A 26,594-nucleotide genomic window follows, 5' to 3' on the forward strand; every position below is an offset into this window, starting at 1 on the left:
TACAAACCCCCCGAGAATGAAAAAAATCCATTCTGCCCCTGTTTTGATTTCTCCACCTTTCTGTAAATGTGTGTGAAACGAGCCGTTTCAGACTTCCGTGTTTTTGTTACGTAACAACAATATCCGGTCTGTCACGGAAGAGATGCAGTGATATTGTTGCTCACTGTTTGAGGCTTTAACCCTCAGCACAGAAAAAACATACATAACAACAGATAGTGGAGATAAGACATGGGAGAATGAGTTCCCAAGAAGGTTGAGTTCATGGCTTAAAATTTCTTTGGAAACTGATGGAAAACAAACATCTGGTGATAGTTATCAAAAAACAGGTATGTGACATCACTGAAATACTGATGAACTCTGAGAGAAGTTGTGAAATCAAGACAGTAAAGGTGAGTTAAAGCTCCTGTGAGGGGGTTTTGACTGTTTAAGGAACTGATTGAGAGGAACAGTGATGCCTTTCTATGACCTACAAAAGCAAACAAGACTATCAAGGTAAAGAATGACTATTTCTATATATTGATTTTTAATGCCTGTGACGTCTGCGAGGTGGGGGTAGGTGTTAGCATGCAGAATGGCCATATCTAAATTTTTCTAGAGCTAATATTCACAGTGAGTGATACATTTTGCAGTTAGAAGACAGCATGGTTGGAATATTTACTTGTAAGCGTAAGGGACAAAATCAAGATCTCCACAAGGGGGCGCCAGAATCGACACAAACAGAAAGTTCCTTACTGGAGCTTTAAAGGTGACATATCATGCAAAATGGACTTTTTAATGGTTCTCTACCTGAAATATGTTTCCCTGGCATGTCTACAAACCCCCCGAGAATGAAAAAAATCCATTCTGCCCCTGTTCTGATTTCTACACCTTTCTGTAAATGTGTGTGAAACGAGCCGTTTCAGACTTCCGTGTTTTTGTTACGTTACAACAATATTCGGTCTGTCACGGAGTCAGAGCTCAGAGCTTGTTCAGCCCATAGACTGTATAAAATAATACTGAATCCCCCCTCCGTTTTTCATTACCTGCACAAATGTGTGCTAACAAGGAGCTTAGGAGGGAGGCATGCTAGTTGTAGGCTGTCTTAATAAACACAAAGGTCGGTTTTACTCCCCACGTCTGCAGATTTGAAGATCTAGTGGATGATTTTTATTTGTCATGGATAAGTGCTAGCGCTAGTTAGCATAGCTACATGTCGTAGCTGTGTACCAAGACACACGTTGACATACTGACAAATAAAACAACAAGAAACACTAAATCTGTGACAAATCCTTCAGAAAAGGTCCCACTGCCTTTCTGGCAGAGGTCGGTTTTACTCCCCACGTCTGCAGATTTGAAGATCTAGTGGCTGATTTTTATTTATCATGGATAAGTGCTAGCGTTAGTTTGCATAGCCACATAGCTACATGTTCGTAGCTGTGTACCAAGACACACGTTGACATACTGATAAATAAAACCACAAGAAACACTAAATCTGTGACCAATCCTTCAGAAAGGTCCTGCTACAGGCGCCTCTCCATCAGGATCAGATTCTGGATCATATTCAGAGGGTTGAAGTAACGTGATCTCTGAGCAGCCGTGTATATTCAGCCAACATGTAAACATTAGATCAACGTGCTGGAGAGCCGAGGCACATCCACTTCCTGAGGGGGCGTGGTCAGAGAGAAAACAGAGTGTTCTGAGGAGGACTGAAGAAGAGGGCTTTTCAGGCATGTCAAAATCTGATTTCAAAGTGTTTTTTTGAGCATAAACTTTAAAGACATGTTTTGGGGACCTCTTAGACCAATATATATTGATGAAAAAAGCGTGATATGTCACCTTTAAAAATGGTGTACCAGCAACTGGCGCTTATGCTAACTTATGCTATTTGGAATGTTATATATCATTATGGAAGTCTTTTGTTATCTAATAGAAAAAAGGAACAGTAACATGGACTTTTAGATTTTTTATTATTTAACGATAATGCGAAAATCACGACTCGTTATTTCCAACTACCTTATTCTCAATTTCTGTTTTACTTACACCCATCGTTAGGCTACATAATGTATCTGAGACTACATGCATGTTTTATGCAGTCAATGGTCACCCAGCCACCCACTTTACCCTCACATTTTCTTGTCTCTCTTAGAGAGAGAAATTGTGTGCCAGTTTGGCTCAGCACTCCTGCCCCTTCTTCCCTAAAAACCAAACAAACCAAAATCAAAAAAACAAAACAAAAGAGAGAAGTAAAGTCGTCCTTAAACAACAACTAAAGGAGACTTCTGGTGCAATGTAAATGACTTGTACTTATATAGCGCTTTTCTAGTCTTTCTGACCACTGAAAGCACTTTTACACTACTCATCACGTTCACCCATTCATACCCATTCACTCACTGATGGTAGAGGCTGCTTTGTAGTGAGGGACCATCAGTATTAGTTGATTTCATACGTTCACATTCACACACCTCTAAACAACAGAGGGAGCAATTTGGGGCTCAGTGTCTTGTTCAAGGACACTTCGACATGTGACTGCTGGAGCTGGGATCGAACAACCATCCCTCCGATTGATAGACGACCGACTCTACCCACTGAGCCACAGTCTTTTCCCCCATGTAGGGGAAAGACGTTCGTGAGAGAGATCCCAGTCCGCTTTCAAATGTCTTTTTGTTTAACTAAACTTTTTCCTCAGACTTTCGACATAAACGTCTCATTTTGATTTATCATGAATATCTCTAAAAGTGCCAAACAAGGCAATAACAATCCTGCTGCAGCTTCAAATGAATCGGGATAGCTAGCACGGTTTGCAGCTTGCAGCTCTGCCACAAAAATCCCAATTGAAGAAAGTACAACCACTGCGCTCATCTCTATGGATCAGTTTGCAGCAGAGTTCAAAAAGCAGAGGGAAGACGTGTCGTTTCTAATTGAAGAATCCAGAAAACAACAACTAATGCATTCTGGGATTGCATTAAGATACCTTTGTCCTGCACTTCAGACTGACGTTCTTTACAAAACCAAACCACATCGCCCACAGCTCCAAATACCTTGTCTCTGACCTACAGCTTCTCTTTTCATATGCAGATCTGTTCACACAGAGGCAATGTTTGCTTTTGGAATATAATTTAAATTTCAACAAATATGCCCAAAAAAATCCTTATAAAGTAAATTGCCTTCCCACGCTCTGTGTAAGAAAAACTGCACCGTCATCAGGGATGACCACACGCCTCTCAAAAATAGACTTCTGGAGAACTGATGTGTGTCTGTGTGGTTTGCATCAGAATTAGGTGAATCTCATTCTTACTTCTCTCAGCACTTTGGTGTTTGTTTTTTTCACTCTGTTTAATGTGCAATCTGCTATTATTTAGCAGCTCCATGCAGACACACACACAAATACACCATGATTCATCTGCCACCAGTGAGGTCATGTGGCAGTCATGTGACGCTCAGAAGGAACACAAAATGAGAAAAAAGGGAACGAGCAAAATTGCTCTAGTCATTGGGATCTGTAACCCACAGACACACAGGCATGCACACACACACACACACTCAGATGCACTGTCAAAGCCTTGTGCATGCTGAGAGCTCATTCTGCAAGTGGCCTATAAAATATGAATGATATCGTGCTATATTTTTATCAGCCAGCCTGAGGACATGTATGAACTGGAGCAGCAAAAACGCTCAGTTTCTCCAGCCACAGCACTCGTTCTGTATGTTGTGCATGGAGAAGACTAGGCTCCACATGCATGCAAACATCATGTATCTCCTAGTTATTCAGGTTCCTTTACCCATTTTCATTTGCATCATGTGCAGATGTGTGTATGTGCCTTGATTTTTATATTATCTAGATGTTTCTGCTGTGTAAAAACAGCAAGAGAAAGAAAGTGCATCCCGAAGATGTGTCTGGGGAGCTGCTGTCAGAACTTTGTATGCAGCACTGAGAGTTAATTCACACAGCTGCCAAACACTAAAACGCAGTTGGAGAGCGAAAAAAGGAAGTGAGGGGATGAAAAAATCTACCTGCATAGGCCTGATAGCAAAGCAAGCAGACACACACTGACTGCAGAAGGTTGCTGTCTGCTCTGTTAAAAAAGGCTTGCAGCCTCTCTCTGACTATCTGTTTTTGCACACGGGTTTAGTTAGACACACACTCTTCATTTTGAGCCCACTCAAACTTGTTAGAACATTTGAACAGTAGCCTTTGTGTAGGAGTGCGCTTTTGGCACAGCGTGTGAGTGTGTGTGTGGTTGGTTATGAGTGTGTGAGCGAGCGAGACAGCAGGAGGATGTACTTGAGACAGGGCGCGAGAGAATGAGTTTGTCTGTTTTTGTGTGCGTGGAGTGAACGCGCGCACACATGAAAGAGAAAGAAGGGTGAAAAACGACAGGAAAAAGGAAGGAGAGAGCAAGAAAAGCACAAGGGCCCGTCTTCAGAAAGCGCTGACAGGTTGACAGGTCTGCTGAGACGCGCAGAAACAAACATATAGAGACAGAGAGAGGAGAGAGAAACTGGGGGAAGAGAGGGATGAAAACTGAGCCAGATGACAAGAAAGAGGGGAAAGTTAGCTTTTAACAGGACAAATTATCAAACTTTTGGCACGCTGACACAGCATTTATACAATATACCAGCGCTCTTAAGTTTTCTTGGGTGAGCTAGGTGTTCTCTAGACGCCTGGATCAGCAGTTCAGGAAGCTAACTTAGCTGAAGGTTCAACCAAAGATCCACAGGCATGGTGTGAAAATAAGGGAAGAGAGAAGAGAGTGACAAAGGTTTCAGGCTGCAAAACACCAGACCCAAAAAAGGGAGAAGCAAAAGATACAAAAAGACTACATATGCAGCTCAAAGGTGGAGTGGGGGAATTGTCTGTGGAAAGTGGTTGTCATGTTCTATCGTCTGAACCAAAGCGTCCTATCAGTCCCAACTAATGAACTACACACAACTGCGATATATTCTGGTGATTCAGCAACAAAATAGGCCTCTTGCTTTACCCGAGTGGATGATCTTATTACATTAACACCCTCTTTGGCTCATCCATTGATGAGCCAAAAAAAGACAACATTTTTAAAGAAAAACAGGACAGAAAAGAATAAGAAATGGCGGATGACTTAAGATTACTTGTACTTTTAGCTCTTGCGGTAGAGTTAGCTTGTTCAGTTCAAAGACAACAACTACTACTCATCTCTCTCTGTCTTCATCTCCTCTAACCCCTTTTCCAACCCCAACTTGGTCGAGGCAGATGTGTGTCTATTATGAGACTGGTCCTGCTGGAGGTTTCTGCCTGTTAAAGGAAGTTTGTCCTTGCCACTGTAACTTGCTAAATGCTGCAAAGTGCTCTGCTCATGGCGGATTAAGATGAGATCAGACTGAGTCCTGTCTGTAAGATGGGACTGGATCTTATCCTGAGGATGGTCTAGACCTGCTCTGGAATTGTGAAGACCTGTTGGGAAATTATGGGGGGAAGCAAGCTGACGTGTACTTGTACCTTTTTGTGAAGAGGCTGCCAGTGAAGGCACACAAAGTGTACATGGTTACTTTCAATCGGTTTAAACCACGCCCCTCTGGTTGGAGGTATAGATAACCTAAGATCAGAACAAACTGAGCATAAACAATTGTATTCCCATGACAATAACTCCATTAAACAAGAAGCAGGGGGAAAATGTGCACTAAGGGATGTGCAGTGTACCCAGTGTTGTTTTATTTATTCATATCATAACTGTTGGTATACAATTATTGACATGCACCCCAAATGCTGCCAGACTGAGAGGATATTGATAACAGCTGTAATGGATTAACTAGAACGTTTGTCTTTGTTTGGCTGATGTGTTTTTAATTCGATACTTATAATCAGCTGCTATGCTTATTTGGATATTTGTCTTTTTTTTTCTCTAATGTGTTTTTAATACGTTTGTATTTCTGTGCAGTACCACAAATTGCTTCTTTGAGAATGTTCAAGTTTTCTTCGCCTAAAAGTCACCCAGCGTCACACCTGATTATTTCACACAGCAAAACCCAAAACCAAGCAAGAGCTAGTGTTTTATTTCTAATAAAAAAATATTTTAATATCAGCAACATTTACCCTACAAGTTGAGAAAAATGTCTTATTTCAAGATATCTGTTTTACAAGCCAAAATTTAGACCTTGATGAGTGAACTTATCCCACTCTATTGGCAGATTTTCTCATTTTAAGCACATCAGCACTTATTTTTGGCTCTTAATACCTTGAAATAAGACTTACATCTGGACCTGTCAGTTGAATGTGGCTTATATTAAGTCTAATAAAGTCATTTTTCACCATAAAAGACAGAAACACTTGCTCAGTTTGAGTTTTTTGAGTGTAGTAGATCAAGCACAGTGCAGGATTTATGATAACAGACATTGTACATTTGGAATTCTTTATTGAACAAGGAGCGAAGAAGAGCTCAGCCGTCACCAAAAGTAGAGTGAGGTACCAAGTTTTGGATAGTTTGGAACTTTAATCCACATGTCAAATGCTGATTTAGTAATGCAAAAATCTGCATTTCCTCAATGTGTCAACTTAAGACTGGCTCCAATATTTCAACAACTGTACAGCTGTATAACTTTTTAAAGTGCTTTTTTTTTATGATAATAGACATTGTTAATTTGGAATTCTCAATTAAAAAGGGCCAACAGTGTCTCTCACACCTCCATAAGCAGATAGAATAAGGTACAAAGTTGATGACAGTTTCAATCGACATAATGAATAATGGTACGCAACTGTGATCACACTTTTAAATGTCAAAGAGGATGCACACGAACAAAAGACACATAACCAAAGCTGGTAAAGGCCCTGTGTGTTTGTGAGACTCTGCTGGAATGAGAAGAGTGTTGGAAAGAAAGACTTGTCCTGGACTGTGTCAGGAGTGAAGGAGAGAAAGAGAGAGTGTGTAGATAAAAGGGTGAGAGAGACATAGATGGACTTCGGCTGGTTGGAGAACAGAAGCAGAGAGTGTGAAAGAGAGAGAGAAGGAGAGGAGAGGGTGAATACCAGCTATTGTCGGAATGCCGTAGCAACACGCAGCGCAGAGGAAGGGGGAGGTATGTGTGAGTGTGCTGGGGTCAGTGGGTTTTATGCTGTGTGCAAGTTGTTCATAGTCAGAGATGTGTTAAGCTCTCTCCTGGCAACCTATAGCAACCATAGGCTTAAATTATTAGCTAGTCCGGACACAAGCATTAAAACAATCCAGTACTGCATTTAAGAGCAATGCATTAACACCAGAGGAGCTTGATTGTTAGGACAGGTTGTGTTGGTGTAACTCAGCCATTGCTAAATATGCAGGTATCCACTGTTGTTATATGGATTACTGGGGCTAATGGTCTAAGCTAACAGGCTGTTAGCTTGTGGTGTTCATCTCAATGCAGTGTTAGAAAGTGTATACTCTGTTGTAATATGGAGAACAGAGTAAGAGTCAGTGCTAACATGTTCATGGTAGCACTCTGACATGAACATATTAACACCAAAATGACAGGGCTTTGGTTAGCTTGCAATTTTTTCTGTTTTTTCTGTGTTGTCATCTTTGTTTGAAATCAAATTAGCCAACCATGCTGCTGTCAGAAAGTGTAGGCCTACTTGTAGTTTCTGTACCCTCGTACTATAAAACACTAACAACTCCTGTGACAGATCACATACATGTGCAGTACTTTGATTTCTGGTGCAATACCTCAATATCCATGTGCAATATTGATAATAATGATAATACATTGTATTTAAAGGCGCCTTTCTCGGCACTCAAGGACACCGCACGCACACACACACACATACATATATATATATATTAATACACAAATTTACACATTAAAGGAAACAAAATCAAAATAAATGAAAACAATGTTTAAACTGAAAAAGTGGTAAGAAAATAGAAACAATAAAAAGTGACAGTGCAATCGGCATCAGACGGAGTAGGCAGTTTTAAACAGATGTGTTTTGAGTTGTGATTTGAAATGGGGGAAAGAATCAATGTTTCTGAGTTGAGGTGGTAATGAGTTCCAGATATGGGGAGCAGAGCGGCTGAATGCTCGGCTCCCCATAGTGGTGAGACGGGCGGAGGGGACAGACAGGTGTATGGATATTGTAAATGATTCCATAACATATCTCATTATTATATTTTTCTACCACATGTGCACTCTGGCTTAGGCTACTTTAACTTGTTTCATGTCGTTAAACGTACTTCTAGACCTTTCTTTGTACAGATAGTATTTTTATTTTTTATTTTTGGATTTGTGTTTAGGTTTATATATTTATTGTCCTTACTGTCTGTTTTGTCAAGTACCAGTGTTCCATTCACCATGTCAAATTCCTTGTGTGTGCAAGCTCACTTGGCAATAAAGCTTTCTTGAATCTTGAATCTTAAATCTATATGTGGACTCAACAACAATGCACCATAAAAAACAGTACAACCAACAGTCAAGAACTGCTTTATACACTGAAGAATCCTGGAATCCTAGAAAGAAGCTAGCTAATGTTAACGGCAGCTGTTGTCCTGTGTCTCCTGAAGAGTGTCAGAACTTTCTTTTTAAACCAAAAAACTGCTTTCTGTTGTTTTTTTGATTTTATTTGTTTAACTTAAAAATCTGATAAAGACATCCTTTAATGTTTAATCAGAAATCCCTGATTGCTAACATCTTCTTAGCTTTAGCTAACCTTACATTCCCTACTAGCACCACTCTGTTTTTATTTGCTACCATTTCACAATACTTATACTTTAACCCTTTCTTTTTTTATCATAACCCATCATCATTTTGATGACATAAAGGCCAAAAGTTATGCATAGATAGACTGTTATAATTAGGGGCGTGGCTAATGTGACTGACGGATGGATGATCATTAGAATAGTTTGAAGTTAGTTGAGTCATCATTTTTAAAATGGCGACTGCCATTTTTGGGCTTCATAACGCCTCTAAAGTAACACATTTGTGATGTCATTGAGACTACGCCCAGGTCTACCAAGCTAACTAATGTTAGCTGCAGTTTGCTGTCACTAACATTAATGGTTAACGAACACCACAAACCCAGGTTACTAACACAAAACACACCTATTGTGTGTTTTCACCACTTTGAATTATAATTACCAAAATATTATTAAGATAAAACTTTAGAATGTGTAAAGGGGAAAGACTTATAGCTAACTTCTTAGTTTTGACTTATGTGACATTCTCTGCTAGCATCACGCTTTTGTTGTTTGCTACAGTTCCATTATAATTAACATTAAACTAGGTCTCATTTTCTCTGCTGGAAAACATTGGCTCATGTACGACTTATGAATTACTTTAATCAGTGCACTGACTGGCATCCTTTCTGATACATATGCTGAAGCGTAGGTGGTAACAGATGCCTTTCGTTACTACGCTGGGAAATCATTGCAATCTGAACTTGATATGAGAGAATTGTGAATGTATAAGTTAACATTTTATATTGTTCCTACTCTTTCCAATAACCTCAATGTGTTTCTTTTGTCTTTCCAGGATCCTGCTGGCATCTTTGAGCTGGTGGAGCTGGTGGGAAACGGCACCTATGGACAGGTTTACAAGGTAAGATACACACACTGACTTTGATACATCGCATTCTGTTCTCTGATGGTATACTCCATTGTGTTATCAGCTTTTATTTATGACCTCAAAGTTGCATGTATGGAATAAAGAACAGAAATATGCACTGTAACTGAAGGAAACGGAGAAGATAAGATAAAAGCAGCGCACAAGCTTGAGAGAAGTGGAGCGGGTATAAGAGAGAGGAGATGCAGAAACTGGGACACATTAAAGTGCTTTTAAGAGAATTTCCCTCACTCCTCTCTCTTCACTTTCTCTCTACCTTCCTGTACTGTACTTGCATTTCTCTACATCTCTATATCCCTCTTTTCTAAATGAGGTATTTCAGGGGGAAGTGTTTCTCAGAGACGCAGGAAATGTTGCACTCAGTGTGTCTGACGTCGTGACATCACTGTGGTTTCTGTTTTTGGCTGTCAGCTGTTTCCCGCCGTCATTTAAACCATATCTCATGGTTCATGTCACAGTCTGGACTTCCTCTTCCCTCCATGACGGCTCGCTGTCCTCTGGTCCTCAGTTCCTGTTTCCTGATTCTGCTGCTTCATCCTGTCATCCTGCAGGATGTTTCACCAGTCTGTGACACTCTGTTTTATCACCTCTAGCAGCTGTAAACATGTGTTTGTTAAATAAGTGAAGGTATGAGCATGTGAGCCCCCTTGAGTGCATATGTGTAAGAGTGTGTGTGTGTGTGTGTGAGCGTGTCTAATAGAGCAGGGAGTCAAGGGCAGGTGGTGATGGAGAGGAGCTGTTCTTACACCTGATTGGGCAGGACATTAAGGTCAGGTAGAGGTTGGATGTTTCCTCACGAAATAATCTGACATTCTCATGTGTGTGTGTGTTTGTATGTGTGTGTGTGTAAGAGGCAGAAGGAATAAAATAACACAAAAGGAGCAGAGAATAGGAGAGTTATGTGTATCAGTGTATTGCTGACTCTGCTGTCCTGGTGAAAGTCACGGCTCATTTACTGGCTGACATTCAGCCAGTCTGTTCCTATACATTACCAAGCTGCAGATCGCCTATGGCAACAGTACCAGCCTGTTGGGTCCGTTGCAGATATAGCTGATCCACACAGGTTTTAGAGTGGATCAGTATTATACTCAATGGAGAGTCTTCTGAAGTTTATTCACTATACTGTAGGTGAACAGAACCCCCCCCCATAAAAAAAAAACAGTGAGTTCACCGGCCTCTCTGACAAATGAGACCTGAGGCCAAGAATAGCAGCAGCCCCAGATTTCAGAAAAACAAACCACACACGCTTATACACCGACCACCTAGCTTTTACAATAGATCAAAGCAAAAAACCCAGGGTAATTAGAGTTCAAAGTCTGACATCGGTGCATAGTTGTTCCATGCAGCAGGTGTGTAAAACGTGACAGCTTTCTTTTCTAATTCAGATCAGACTTCAGGCACAACAAATTACACAACGCCCTGAAAACAAAGGTTGTTATTTCCATCCTTCAAGATTAAGGGTGAGGATTAGTAGGCGGGAATTTTGAATGTTGTGTATGCTTGACAATTTATTCCCCCCCAAACATGTCAGAATTAGTTTTGCTAAATATGACATCTCCTCAGGTTGTTTGTGTTACTTGATTATGATTGGTTGAAGCATCATAGCAGTGATTCATCCTCAATAGAAAAGTATTTTTGGTCAACAGTTTCAACTCTGCCTGCTGACACTGTGGTAAAAACATTAATTTCAGTTATTACCTGGCTATGTAAAGTACTCAACACTGATTGGTTTAAATGTCATGATAGCTGTAGATGGTTCTCATTAGCAAAGGAGATGCCAAAATGGTATAACCTGGCTTTGTTAAATACTTGATTCTGATTGGTTGAAACCCAATTACAATGGTGTTAAATTATCAACAGCAAAAGCCTTGCAAGGAAATACCTGATCACACACTTCCTATCTTATCAACTGAATCTGTGGAATGGAGTTAGTCATGTTTCACCTCTACCTGTTGACACTGTGGCAAAAACATTAGTTTCAATTATAAGCTGGTTAAGTAAAGTACTCAACACTGATTGGTCTGAATGTCATGATAGCTGTAGATGGTTCTCAGTAGCAAAGGCGATGCCAAAAACAACCTAATCACACATCATATCAAATCAACCTGCAGAAAGGAGTTCAGGCACATTTCACCTCTGCCTGTTGACACTGTACTAAAAATGTTAGTTTCTATTATCACCTGGCTGGGATCGGTCCAAATTTCCTCACATTTTATGGGCAAAAACTGAAATGTTGAAGAAATTAATAGTAAGTATTGCCAGGAATATTAGTTTAAATGCAGAAAACATGCTCAAATGTCTTTTGTAGTACTTACTCGCTGCCCCTTCTGTCCCATGGAAGCAGATAAAACTGCAAACCAGAAGAGATTGCATTCATACACACAGATAAGCAGTAGAGTCACTTGAGCAAAAATGCTGTCTATTTTAAATTCCTCATGCGGTTGAGGTCCCTCGTCTCTGCCTGCAGAGGATCATCTTCTTGCGAGCAGGTGAATCTGTGACTCACTGAGATGATAAATTGACCTTCAGCCTGCTGGGTATTAGTGAACTGGAATTGCTCCGGCTCGCTCTGTAACCATTTTTAGACACTTGTTATATCAGAAAAACGACACTTAAGAATGTATAGCTTTGCCCTGTATTATCCTCACTGTGGATCAAAGAATACATGAGAGGAGACACAGGGAGAAGTTTGGCTCGCGTACAGAGATAAGAGTCAGGCGGGCTGTAAACAGGAGTTTACTCCTCATTTTGATTCCAAAAATAAATTAAATTTGCTCGATGGCAAGGGGCCAGTTTCACTTAGATGTGCCTGTGTGAACATACACTGCAAGTTCTCAAGTGGTGCCTTGATTTTTTTCTCTCACACCAGCTCTTTAAATCACCAGAGGATGTCTCTACCCAACCTTTGTTGTCTTTGTTCCTTGTTGAGTTTTATTGTAAGACTTATGCAGATAAAATAAACCATACAAGTGTAATGAGATCAAATCATCTTGACTTGAAAGTGGCTGCTTTTCACTTAGCAAAAACTGAATTATTCATATCTGTAAGCACGGATGTAGACTATCTTTTTTGGATCATTAAAACTTAAACAACCATGCTTGATGGCGTGAAAAACACTGCACATAAAAGTTAAAAACAGAGACATTTCCTAAGCATATTAAGTTATTAATATCACCTACTATATTTCTTTCTTTTCTCAGTTCAGATACTTGTTCTTTGTCTTGCAGTGAACACAGACTCTAAAATAAAATCAGCCCACTGCATTCTGCTGCAGTAACTCGTACTGGATGTACTGTAAGGCTACAAATATAGGTTTGAGTGTACTCATGCATGCATCCTTTTGTGTGTGCACATGCAAAAGTATTGGCCTGCAGTGTTTTATGTTATAGGTGACTACTAAAACACCATGTTGCTGCAGTTCAATGCATCTGCGAGTGAGAGATAAGTTTATCAACAATTCCATTACCCCGTCTAGTTAAATGATACACATCTGCTCCACACTACTCTTTTCCTCTCTCTCCTCCTCCCTCCCTTTACTCTTTCTCCTCACGTGCGCTCTCAAAGTCTCATCTCAATTTAAAAAATGTGATGAAAACTTGATCCAGGTTGTTGTTTTTTTTTTGCTCACAGCGTCTCTGTCAGCAAAAAATAGTTTGGCCAAGAACAGTGATAGACGAGTAGCCGCGGCGAAAAGATAATTTTAGCTCGACTTCTCCCTCTGTCTCCCTTTCTCATCTTACATCTCCTTGGCAGTTCTGTTTCCTTGTTTTTCCTCCTCTGTCTTGTCATCCCTGCTCTGTCTTCTTTATCCCTCGCTTGTGCGCGTCTCTTATCAATATATAATCAGGTTTTTCTTCTCGTTTCCTGTGTTTTTTGGTCTGAATCTTCCCTGGTGAGCTGTACTTAAGGGAGCAGCTTGTGCCTACAGTTTGTGTATATATAGCTGCCACTGGCTGCTCTAAAAGGGCCATAAATAGAGAACATGGGTAATGCTGAATAATTAAACACATTCTCCTTCCTCTTCTCTCCCCTCTCCGTCCTCCTCTCTTACTGTTTCTTCATTTTCGCTATTGTAACTCTTCATCTCTTCACCTCTCTTATCAGTATTTCCTTCCTTTATTTTGCCACGTGTCCTTCCTTCCTTCATTCTCATCTGTCCTCCTCCTTTACTCAACCATATTCTAGCTTCATATCTCTGATGTTTCTGCCCTGTCTCCCCCTTTCTCTCTTTCTTTCTGATGCCTGTGAATATTTGATGGGGCTGATGGGAACTCTGTATTTACAAGGGTGGGAAAAGGGACCACCCCTTGCCCGTGATTGGACGAAACACCCCCTGACTAACTGACTGACTGGACGACTTATTGACTGACAGACTTATTGATCGGATAATTGATTAATCACAGCTCCCCGACGGCCCTGCGGGAGAAGTCATTTTTCTCCCTGATGCATTCAAGGACAATTTGAAAGGGCGACAAATCATATCTCGGACACAAGAACACAAACACATCACAGACACACACCAACATGTGAGCGATGACACGTGCAGACCATAGTCTTGTAGAGTGTTTTCAGTGTTGTCGGCAACAAGGGAAGATTTCAAGAGCTCGTGTGGTGTTTGTGTATGTTTTCTTTTTTTCTTTTTTTTTGCCGTGACTCTGCTGTCGCCATGCAGAAGAAGAGGAGGAGAGGAGGAAGAAAAAAAAAAGGGGGCAGACCGATCTTTTTGTCCCTGATGACAGAACACATCCACTCTGCTCCTCCGCAGGCAAAGTGCTCCACACACTCTTTAAATATTCACCAGTCTCTCTCTCACACACACACACACACACACACACGCAGACAGAGGCACACACAGAGGTACACACACACACACACACACAGAGGTACACACACACACACACACACACACACACGCACATGCACAAAGGGACGTTGGGGACTTGGCCGTATGGGCTTTTATATGCTCACCCACTGTGACAGCGAGTCTCTATAAAGAGCAGCTGTGTGGTTTCCATTTACTGCAGTGGACTGTGTGTGTGTGTGTGTGTGTGTGCGTGTGTGCGTGTGTGCGTGTGTGTGTGTGTGTGTATAAACCAATATGTGTGAGAACAAGGGGGTCTGAAGGGGCATGTATGTGGCGACATGGCCTCCTGTTGATGTGTTTGTTTGTTTTGTGAAGTCATAAGTGTGGATGGTGTGCGTGTGTGTGTGTGTGTGAGTGTGTGTGTGTGTGTCGCTCTTTTAAAACATCTTTCCCTTGCTACGGTGTTTTTAAAAGTTAATGACCTGATGAGATCACACAAAGCAGAGAAAGGTATTCGCAGTTTTGAAATCACGCTCTCAGTGATGTCAAAATCGTCTTGTTGCCATGGTAATACAGGTACCCGGGATGTAAACAAATGGATGGGATGATTTAGTGTAGGTTTAAAGGTATGGTACGGAAAGTGTGCTTCATTTCATTACCCTATAGCATCTCTCTTTCTGAGCACCATTTTTTTCTTTCTCTCTCTTCCTTCCATTCTTTTCTCTCTCTTTTTCTCCCCTTCTCCATTTATTCTCTCTCTCCCTTCCCCCTTTTCTCTCCCTTTTTCTCCCTTTCCATAATTTTACAGCTCTTTTTCTTCCTTTCCTCCCTATTCTAGCTTTTTCCATTTCCCCCTTTCTCTCAATTTTTCTCCCTTTTCATAATTTTCTCTTTTTCTGCCTTCCCCTTTTTCTCTCCTCTATTCTTCCTTTCCATAATTGTATAGCTCTTTTTCTTTGTTTCCACCTTTCTCTCTCTTCCCTCTCTTTTTATCCCTTCCCTCTTTCTCTACCCTTTTCTCTCTCTTTTTTTCTCATTCTCCCCTTTTCTCTCTCTTCTTTATTTCCCCCTCTTTTATATTTCCCTTTCTTCCACTACCCTCTATTCTCTTTTCCTTCCTTTCCCCTGTTCTCTCTCTCTTTTTCTCCCACTCTCTTATTGTCTCCCACCTCCTTTCTCTCCGTGTCACACTTCCTCCCTTTTCTCGCTCCCCTCACCAGTTCTCTATTTTCCCTTCTACTCCCTCTTCCTTTATTCTCTATTTCTCCCTCTCCTCCTTCTTTCTGTCTTTCTATTCCCTCTTTGTCTTGACCTGAGAGAGCCCCCCCGACATCTCTAATCATTTCTACCTGCAGTACCTCCTCCCCTCTAACACCCCTGAACCGTGGGTCCTCCTCCTCTTCCTCCTCCTCGTCCTCCTCTCTCTCTGCCCTCTTAAGATACCTATAAAACTTCAAAGTTGTTATTTTTTTATCTTTCTTATCTGCTAGAAGTCACGCTGCACAGGACTGTGGGAGATATTTTCCTTCTCTGCACGCCCGCCACAGCCACTTCTCTGCCAGCTATACACATATTCCTGCACACACACACGCACACACACAGCTCAGGGAAGCAGCATGAGGTGTGAAAGCCCGGCTATAAGAGAGTCTGAAAAAGGATAGAAGACAGAGTGACGTCATGAATCCGTCTTTGTTTGATGTCCTCAAGTCCTCCAGCGAGTGTTTCTCAGCAGGAAAGAAGATCAAACCAGCAGCACGCACAGTTTGCATCTGTGAGGAAGAAGTCAGTGATTATACTGAAATAGCAACTTGACAAATCAGAGTGTGACATTACAGTTTCTGTCGAGTATCACAACTTCTGCCTGTGTTTATTTAACTTCTTTTATTACTTAGCTTAACTTTTAACACAAGGTTGGCATCAGTCATTCAGCATAGTCCCAACATCTCAATTGATTGAGGATTAAGAGGCTCCAAAACTCTTGGATGGGTTAACTCTTAAGGTGGCCTAACACTGCCTGCCCAACTTAGAACATTTTTTATTTTATTTAAAAAAAATATATTATTGGTCTTTTTCGCCTTTATTGAAGGGACAGCTGAAGAGTGATAGGCAATGTGGGGAGTAGAGAGTGGGGGAAGACATGCAGTGAATGGTCTACCGGCAGGGAGTTGAACCGGCCACCTCTGCTACGAGGGCTATAGCCTCTATACTTAGAACATATTTTGATTGCATAGCTCTCAGTTTGACATTGGCCTGTCTTGGTCCCACTCTTTTATTTTGTGACCAACTTTTCATTCAGTAGCCTCTGAGCTATTCAGACAGGCAGCTCAGGCTGCACTGATTTCACTCTTGACATGTGTCAATCTCACAATCAGCTGACAAGCGTGTCCTTTGGCCATTTGCAAGAGTTCCAGTCTCTCCCTCTGCTCTGCCGTTGCCACTGCAGCATCGATCACAAACTTCCAGCCCAACTATCTCTCCAGCATCCATGTGCACACTCAGGCTGGGGGGCTGTAGGATATTATCCAATCACTTCTCAAATTTCTGGATGTAAGATAAATATGGGAGGAGCGATGAGGTCGGAGCCGAGATGCTGAAAACATACAATGCTTTGTGGCTGCAATACTTTTCAAATCATTACAATGTGAGTTATCTGAATGAGCTGTATTTTTGATAAGACATATAGGTGAACATCATTTAGTAATCTCTGTCAGTTACAATATATGCCCGGTAATATTATATTTGTCTCTGAAGAATCAAGGTCAAAACGTTAGCCTTAAAACCATTAAGTACACACGTTCCCCTTCCTCTTGGGTCTTACTCTAAAGTACATATTATAGGCAAGCTATTTCTTAAAATACTGTTTTAAGATGAATTGAATACATACCAGTAATTAATTAAATGAACCAAAACTACGATAAATTAAAGATTAAAGAAATCACATCATAGATTTGGCAGTGTTGAGCCCTTCAGTCTGTTTTCAATCACAACACAGCCTACCTGCTTCATCCAAGCCACAGAGCGCTCCATTGATAGCATCAGTGTGAATAAATGAATCCACTGATTAATAGCTGGAGTGTGTAGTGGCTGCCACCCAACTGCAAACACCTTTTTTGCAGCAGTGCATGCTGATAACCCCAAGACTCACGCACTAGAAAGCAGTGTCACAACATTCATAATTAGAAGTTTTCTACATAACATTAATAGAGGAGATGATCATACGTTCCAGCAAACAAATAGATCGCTTGACTGAGCGTAGATACAGTTTTTATCTGATTTTAGATATACACCAGAATTTACTCATTTGGCACTGAAGTGGAACTACTTTCTGCACAAAGGGAGAACATTACTCCTCACATTACATCCTCCACTAGAACACCTATAGGTATGTAGTGCTAACTGCATCAACAGGCTGCAGTTAGCAAGATAAGAAGCTGACATATGTTACTATAAAGAATTAATGTAGTACGTATGTTAGCATAAATGCTAATGTGGATGCTGCTGGAAGGTCTCAGATGGGAGTATCTGCAGGATGTAGGGCGGGTTACTGTCGTGTGTGGATCTATACGTGTGTTTGCCTGTTGTGGTGAACAGCAGTGTGACACTGTCATTGCCGAGCTGGAGATTTGTAGTTTGGCTACACACACTTACTCACACTCTCACACTTACACCCACACCCACACACCTCAGTCTCTGGAGTCCTCATGAATGAACTGTGAACCATGACTGAGGTGGATGTTGCCTGTTACCGTGGGAACAGCAGATGTGCTCGTTCTGCCCACATGCAGTGGCGCGCGCGCACACACACACACACACACACACACACACACACACACACACACACACACACACACACACACACACACACACACACACGTTCACACCTGGCAGTTTGTTCATTAGCCTATATCCACACTCTGTCTCCCCCAAGGCCACACGCCCCAATTACCCACAATGCACTCCTGTCACCCAGACCAGGGTCAATTATCTCTGCTCGATGCCAATAACAATCTATCATTCCCTGTGTTTTTTCAGAGTGTCCTCCTCTCACTGGATGTTCTCCAGTCAGATCATCTGCTCTTAAACTATTAGAAATAAAACAACTTTAACTACATAAGAACTTGTATACAGACGAGGGTAATTTAACTGGCTTTACAATAAAGTTAGTAAAGTTAAACTAAGTCAATATAGCAAGATTGAATCAAGCAAAATTTGAAACATAATATGCACAAAAAAATCAAAGCGGGAGGAACATAAATTTATAAAAGATTTGAGACAAAGCAGTGCGTGAAAACAATAACAATAGAAAGTGAATGCCCAGAGGCAAATAAGTCCATCTGGTAAACAGCATAATTGATAACCTGTTAGCTAGCATAGAAAGCAGCAAATAATAGCATTCAGCCACTATCAAGCTATCATTGCCTAAGCTATGATTTGACTCCTATTGTTACAATAACACTTTTATGACAGCATTCATCCATTTCTTAGCTAAAACTGAGTATTTGATAACATGTTAGCTGAGAGACAACAACAAATGTAATCCTAAAACACCTTTTAGCTAACATTCATTTTAGCTAGGGACTAAAACGTTGTCTAATTTATAAACAATAGCTAACTATAATGTTTAAATACAGCCATTTCCTAACTTATATTTATCTTGAAACGCTTTTATAGATTTTACTCCAGCCATGTGTTATGTTGGCGTTCAGCCATGTCCTAGCTTAAACAGCTAGAAGAAACAATGAAAATTGGAGGCTAGTCATTTCTAGCTAACACAACTTCTAGCTAGGAATTAGCCCCTTGTCTATATTAACAATAACACACTGTTATGATAGAATCCAGCCATTTGCTAACATCACTTTTATCTTAGATTGCTTTTTTAATTGTACACCTTTATCTAGCAACATGTTGTGTTAGCAATCAGCCATTTCCCAACTAAATCTGAATATCTGTTAACACTTTAGCTAAGAGAGTCAATAGCGCATGTTGGCTACTTATACTTTTACTTATAAGTAGCCAACACTTTTAACTCAAATGTTAGCTACAATTATATTGTACAATGTAACATTGACAAACTCTGTCAGCATTCAGCCACTTCCTTCCTCCACCAAAAGTAACTGTAATGTTAGCTTTCAGTGATTCCTAGCTAACATTACTGTAAGCTAGGAAGTGAAGGAGAGCCACATTATCAAATATGTTGTTTTAGCATGAAGTTAGGAATACGTCCGGCCAGATACGTCTATTCACTCACTGATAATCTGGAAATGATTCATTTAAAACAGTTAGTCATATATGCGTTTACACCTTGAATACAGCAGTACAACATTAACATAACAACTGTGAGCTTCACCCTGAGCTTCACATCAGAGGAAAATGGCCGCTGTGTGAATATGGTCTGCTTCGTCTTTCTCAGCACCCTTGCTCAGCTCTTTCTCCTTCTCTTTGTCACCTCTAAAGTCTGTACAGTAAATCAGCTCGGCCTTTCGTTTGACCCCCCTGGAGTTGCTGGAGCATGATGCTGATGTGCTGAACCTGCCGCTTTGCCTCTTCTCTCCTCCTCCTCCTCCTCCTCCTCCTCCTCCTCCTTTTTCTTTGTAGTGTTCCCTCAGTCAGGAAAACTCTCCACTCTCTCGCTCTCCTTTTTCGACTTGTGTTTTTTTGCTGATTTTTCTACAAATGTTCCAGCGCTGGTTTGGTTCTGCCTGCCATAACTCTGAAAACTTTCAGGCGCTTTGATTTAAAATGAGGGATAAGTGAGCGAGTGGGCTAGTGGGCAGGTCAATGGCTAACTCAATGAATTAGCAAGTAAGTGCATTATTGAGCTAACCTTTGTAAATGAGTTAGCAACTCGATGAGGTAGCATGTTAGTTTGTGGACGGCACAGAGTCTGAGAGAAGGGGTCGCACAGATGTTGAGAAGGATTTCAACAACATCCATCTGAAGAGCAACATTAGCGCACAACACATCTGTTTCTATGGGAGTTTGTTTCAGTTAATCTGGGTCAGCCTCAAATGTCTTCCATAAATACGCCTCGGACACACATCCATGCTCATCCAGCGAGTGGTTATCCTGTTAGGGTTGATTTATTTCCATCACATTAAAGGATGTTTTATGATGAGGACAGGCTTTTACTGTTGTCCGCACACGCACGAACCAGCACAAACACATGCACACAGAGATCCTCTTTACATATAAAACATTCAAATAAATCAGATTTCTTGTCCTGTGACGATGGATTCTCTAAGCTCTGTGTGAGCGCCTGATCTCTTTGTTTTCAAACAGCATCCATCACACCGCCATAGGGAGTGACAGATGTTTTTTGTGATCAAATCTGTGTTCCTTTGCCTTTTTTTAGACTCCAGTTTGTCTCATTTCAATCTTTTTCTCTGCCTGCGTGCATTTGTGATGATTTAGCTCTGCAGCAAATCCTCTCCCTGACCCCAGATTACTCGGTTTTCTGTACATTCATCTGCCTGCTGGTTTGCTAATTAGCTCATGAGCAGGCAGGTTAATGAGCGGCTATATTTCAGGCCGCTGATAGATTATTGTTTCACTGGGCTTGAGCCGATAACACCGGTTCATTCAGAGTGGAATCAGCACTCGCTGTCTGTCTGAAATTCTCCTTCTTGCAACAACCCCACCTCTCACTCCCTCGTCAATAAAAGCCTGCTGGACCCTTCTCCAGATCATTGCTCTCGTTGTTCTCCCTCTTTTATTTCCTATTTTCTTCCTTCATCACCTCCTCCTCCCTTCCTTTTTACAACCTCCTTCTGCTCCCAACTCTCTGCTTGCATTTGTTTCCCTGTTCTCTCCTTTTAAATCTCCTCCTGTCTCAATCTGTCTCTCTCTCCTCCCTCATGTGTGAGCAGCCTCAGGGTGCTTCTATATTTCCTGGCCGGTGCAGTGGTAGATTGGAATGGCGGCCTTTGTCACTTTTATTTACTGCCTCACTGATTCCACAGCAGCATGTATGCGTGTGTATGTGTGTGTGTGTGTGAGCATGTGCGAATGCGGAGTGATTGCAGGTGTTTGAACTGCAATGAGGTGTGTCTGGGAGTATTGCCCCCTTATTTCTCCGGACTCCCTCTAGCAGAACTCTGTTTGTATCGTTTGTTAGCTGAAAGTAGCTTTAATTCTCTGCTAGCATGCTGGGGTTGTAAGCCCGCAGACTAGAACCAGTGGGTGTTGATAGGAGGGTACAGACTGAAACCCTGGTTGTCTGAAATCCGTCAACCCTAACACAGCCAAACTGCAGATTGGTGTGTGTGTGAGCGTGTGTGACAGCAGTGGGAAATCTCCCTCTACGACCTGCCTGTCACAGAGCGACAGACTGAAGGAGACATAAACAGAGTGAAAGCCCAGGAGCACACTTCTCCCATATGATACAGCAAGCATTCAGTCAATTCTCCCCTGATGTCTGTGTATGTTTGTGTGTGGGCATGGATTACCCTGACGGCACAGATTAGGATTATGGTGTGACCCATTTCCTTTTTACAAAGAGTTGGCTACCGACTCTGGCAATCTGTTCCTACTGAGTGTGTTTGTGTGCTTTCATATGCTTAAATTCAACAGCATCATTGATGTACTCTTTGCATGCGGGAAATACAGGTAGAAGACGTATGGTTGCACCATTCGTTGGTTTCATAGATATGGATTAAAGATTAAAGAAATGAATGCATACTTTTTGGTTAGACTGTTTTTCTACAATCAAAAAACAGTCACTTGGGTGCCGTCAGCCTAGCAGTTTAAGCGTGTGCCCTATGTACAGAGGCTATAGCTCTCGTCGCAGAGGTCGCAGGTTTGATCCCAGCCTCGACCACTTACTGCATGTCCTCCCCCTCTCTCTGCTCTCCACATTTCCTGTCTCTCTTCAGCTATCTTGCCCATAAAGGCGAAATAGCCCAAAAAAACATTCCTTAAAAAAGAAACAAAAACAGACACTGCTTTTATATCCGAGTCTGATTTTCTATTGATAACTTCACTGACTTAACACAGTCAGGGTAGGACTTTGATTTTGATTGGTGTTTCAAGTCAATACTGCTGAATGAGAACACTCAAACACAAACACAATAACGACCAATACTGGTACATTAACCTCAGCGGGTCATAGGGGTGAACATTGATGTTTTGGAAAGCGTTTCATTGGACACAGTATTCCTATAAACCCCTAAAGGATGAGTCATCAAGATCTTTTTATTTTTATTTTTAAGGAAATGTCAAACTCTGAAGTATCAAGAATAGCTTTTGGCCATATCTATCTTTACGGTTAGAGATACAACTTTGAAATGTATGATTTATGACTGCAGGCAGCACAAACTTTCCCCTCTCTGGCTTATCACCTGGAAACTGTCGCCAGACTCGCCACTGTCCCTCCTTCCCTCCCTGTTACATAGCACAACTAAGGGTGCACACTTGGGAGCTCTGTTGTAACTTACAGTACACATACACACAGCATCATGTCCACTTACTTACTGAAGGTATGTTGCATAGTGGTCTTTCATGAATCAAGTATTTAAATGAGGAAACAGAGAGGTTTTTTTTTACTAGGTTTGTGTTTTTCTACCTCTGTGAGTTTTGCGACAAGAACCCTGTGCCAGTGATGAAAAATAGATTAATATTCATTGGGATGTTTTGGGAAATTTTACTGCCATGTTCTTCTACAAACCCAACAACATTCATTTCTTTACATAAGGTAATTCTGTCGTCTGCTAAAAATAATAAAAAAAATAGGGCACTGATGTGTAATAAAACCAAAAAGTGACAGACAATAATCTAACATATTGCTGTGAAAAATCTAATTGTTGTTAGAGTTTTGCCTTTTGTTGTACCTTTTAAAACACTCTGTAAAACCCTGTAGTTTTTAAGAGGTCTTTACTCTAGCTGCATTCCTGTGAAAAACTTGAAATACTGTAATATACTTAAAGCTCCTGTGAGTAGTTTTTATTTTGTTAAAAAACTAACTTTAAAAAAGTTTTGATTGGTTTTTATGGGCTCCAAAAGCAAACAAGACCATCAGTTGAAAAATGTTTTTTTTTTCTGTAGTTATTTTAAATGCTTGAAACTGCTGTGGCAGGGTAGGTGTCAGAAAAAACAAAAAACAAAAAAAAAGCCTTTAAAAAATAGTTCTGCAGCAAAGTTTCTTGTTGAGAGATATGTTTAATTGTTAGAAGAAAACATATGTTGTAGAAAACACACCTTACATATGTATAGGACAACAGGGAGAAGATGTACCACCTTGTCCACAGAGATTGTCACACAAACCAAAAGTTCCTCACAGGAGCTTTAATTCGCCAGACATAATGAAGATGTTAAGTGAGTTTTGAGTCTCTCAAAGCAGACTTTTAGTCTTTCTGGAAAAAATTAGTGGCTACAAACTGAGAAAATCAATCTTAATACAGCACGCTTTGGAAATCTTGCCCAGGTAATTACATTTGTCGTTAATGAGCTGAGACATGCAGGACTGGAAAGCTTGTTCTGTTTGCCAGTTTTAAGTAAAATTTGGATGACCTTGCAGCTTGGCCACAATGCAAACACACACTGAGGACGGATGCTGATGAAATCCAGCTCTGACTGCTCTTCTGCTCTTCTCTTCGCTCCCCCCACCCTCCTATTTCTCAATCACCTCTCCCACCTCCCTCCTTTCACCTCCCTCCCTCCCCTCTTATCTCTTCTTCTAATTTCCCATGTCAGGACAATAGTCATTTAGCCCTTATCTTTCCCTCTCTCTTTATTACAGGTTGTGTGTTAGTGCAGGTACATTTGTGTATGTATGTTGAAGTGTCGTGCCCACTGTACCCAGGCCAGAGAAGGCTGTTGCTAGGCTACAACAGCAAGTGTCCTGCATAGTAAATGTGTCCAAGAGGGGGGGTCTGTGTAATCAACTCTGCAAGGGCATGGACGTGCACGTACAGTAAAAAACAAAGAACACACACACACACTCGCTCATAAAAGCTATGGTATCATGACTTCCAGCAGGTTGTTTTAAGGCAGGTTGGTCTCGCCTTACTGAAGCTGCAAGCGGGGAAAGATGAAGAGATGCTTCCCTCTGCAGCCTGCAAGCCCTTCCACCTGTGTGTGTATATATGTGTGTGTGGAAAAACATTCAGCTCTTTTTATAGCAGAAATACTGTCAAAAATACATTATTACATACACACAACCTGATTTATTTAACTCAACACACACATACTTACACTCCTCTCACCTCATGCTTTACAGGCGTTCTACCTCCACTTGGCAGGTACAATTAATCATTGTTATGTGCTGATGATAATTGGTGGGAGAGGTGCACTCTGTGTCAGTCTGACGCCTCCCTCATGGTTCAAAGAGAAAGGACAGATGAGATGACAGATGAGATGGCATTGGACAAATTAAATTCTGTTTTGCATCTCTGCAGATAAACAGACAACTTGATGAGCTGTTATCTGAACCAGAGCTTGATCATCTTGCGGAGTGTTATCAGGATCAAAAATAGGTCTTCGTTGTAACAAGATAACAGTGTCTTTACATCCGATGGTTTGAGTGCTGCTAAATAAAGACAGGAAATTATTGTAATAGTGTTTAAAGATGAATTCAATGTCAATTTTTTAGAAAGATAGTTATTGACTTTAACAGGCCAATATTCTCTGACATTTAATAGAGTAACAGTTACTCTTGTTCCAGTGATTGTCAGATTTAGAGCTGACACACTGAATTATTTGTCCAATTGTTTTGATTTTGATAGTGCATTGATTTTTCAAGTAATTTCAAATCAAAAAGCACCTCATTTGTATTTTCTTTGCTTTATATAATAATAACTCAAATATATTTGAGGTGAGGAGTCTAATTCAGTCTGACAAAACTTAGCTGTGATGACATCACCTTGCACTCCAGGATGGCGTCAACACTTTTTTTGTTCTATATGGACAAACTGATGTCTCGATTAAAGCTCCTATAAAGAGTTTTTCTCATGTTATGAAACAGACTGAAAATAATGCTGATGCCTCTTTATGACCTACAAAAGCAAAACCAGTGCATCAGCGACATTATTAATGATGTACTATACAGTGCCTTTTAATGCTTTAAACATCTGTCGCCGGGTAGAAGTGGCTACAGCATGCTGCAGGAACAGAAATAGCTTTTGTTGACATTTTCCACAACAAAGATTTACAGTGAGTGATATGTTTGACTATTAAAAGATACTCAGATGAGGTTTTTCATCAGAAAACACTACTTATAGAGGTGCAGGACAAATTTGCCAAGATATAAGTGGTAGTGTTTTCTCCCGAGGGGCGCCAAAATAAGAGAAAACCGAAAAAGGGGCTTTTATTTTGAAAAATAAGTTTTAAAAAAACCCGATAGATATGTAGATAATGAATAAGTCTGTTTGCTTCTCACTTGATATATATAAAAAAATGTATGACACAGTTGACAACATTTGATAAATTGGTGTCGTTCTTACATGTTGTTTTCCTTTAAAAAGACCACACAAAAAAAGTAATCTCTGACCATATGCTCGTAAATGATCCTGGTTTCTAATTTGATGCTTCTAGCTTCAAGAAAAAGACCTTCACTCAATTCTGAATCCCCGACCAATCCAATGGTTTAAGAGCCACTGATCCGTAGGGATGAGACCGAGAAATGAGTCTTCTGTGATGCGGCCGCCTGAAGGCTGATTGGAGATCAGTTTGGTATCAGTTTGCTGCCTCCACCACAACACACCCATCCAAGCGGAACAAACATAGTCAATTTGGTGTGTTATCGCTCACACACACCTGGGCTGGCGGCATCTCAGCTCTTTATGTGTGTGTGTGTGTGAATGAGTGAGTGAGTGACAGATGTTTGTCAGTGTTTTTTCGTCTATATAGCTCCAATAGATTAAAAAAAAGGTGGCTTGGGCACATAACAGACATCCTACTCGTTATAGTGACAGTCAGGAAGTATTAGATGGAAGCATTTGTTGCTGCATGTTCCCAGAGTGTGTGTTTGTTTCGTTTTTCTTCGACACTCAGGCCCACGTCAGTGCATTGTGGTTTGCAGAAGGCGCGTGATGCATTAGCAGAAGTAAAGTGAAAGGGGTTGCAGGGTTCTCAGTTTGTGTCATATTTGCTTGTCGGGTCAAAGCTGACTGCTGTTTTGCTGGCATTAGCGTTCAGCTCAGTCATGTTCATCTTGGACCCGCGTTTCACAGGCTGCTGGTCTGAGCTGTGAGGCATGAGAGAGATGGAGACAGAAGGGACAGAGGAAAGTAAGCGAGACATCCAAGAGAGAGGAAGA

General features: G+C 41.0%; 1 protein-coding gene across 5 annotated transcripts in view; it reads left to right on the forward strand.

Annotated features, from left to right (window-relative positions):
* The window catches only part of tnika (TRAF2 and NCK interacting kinase a), an 89,561-nt gene that overhangs the window by 15,002 nt on the left and 47,965 nt on the right, over positions 1-26,594 (forward strand). For all 5 annotated transcript variants that reach the window (XM_034674762.1, XM_034674758.1, XM_034674760.1 and 2 more), the window contains exon 2: positions 9,451-9,516. In XM_034674762.1, coding sequence (XP_034530653.1) covers positions 9,451-9,516 — 66 coding nt within the window. The remainder of the gene's footprint in view (positions 1-9,450; positions 9,517-26,594) is intronic.

Source organism: Notolabrus celidotus, chromosome 22 (assembly GCF_009762535.1).
Source record: "Notolabrus celidotus isolate fNotCel1 chromosome 22, fNotCel1.pri, whole genome shotgun sequence".
In the NCBI taxonomy this organism is placed as follows: domain Eukaryota; kingdom Metazoa; phylum Chordata; class Actinopteri; order Labriformes; family Labridae; genus Notolabrus; species Notolabrus celidotus.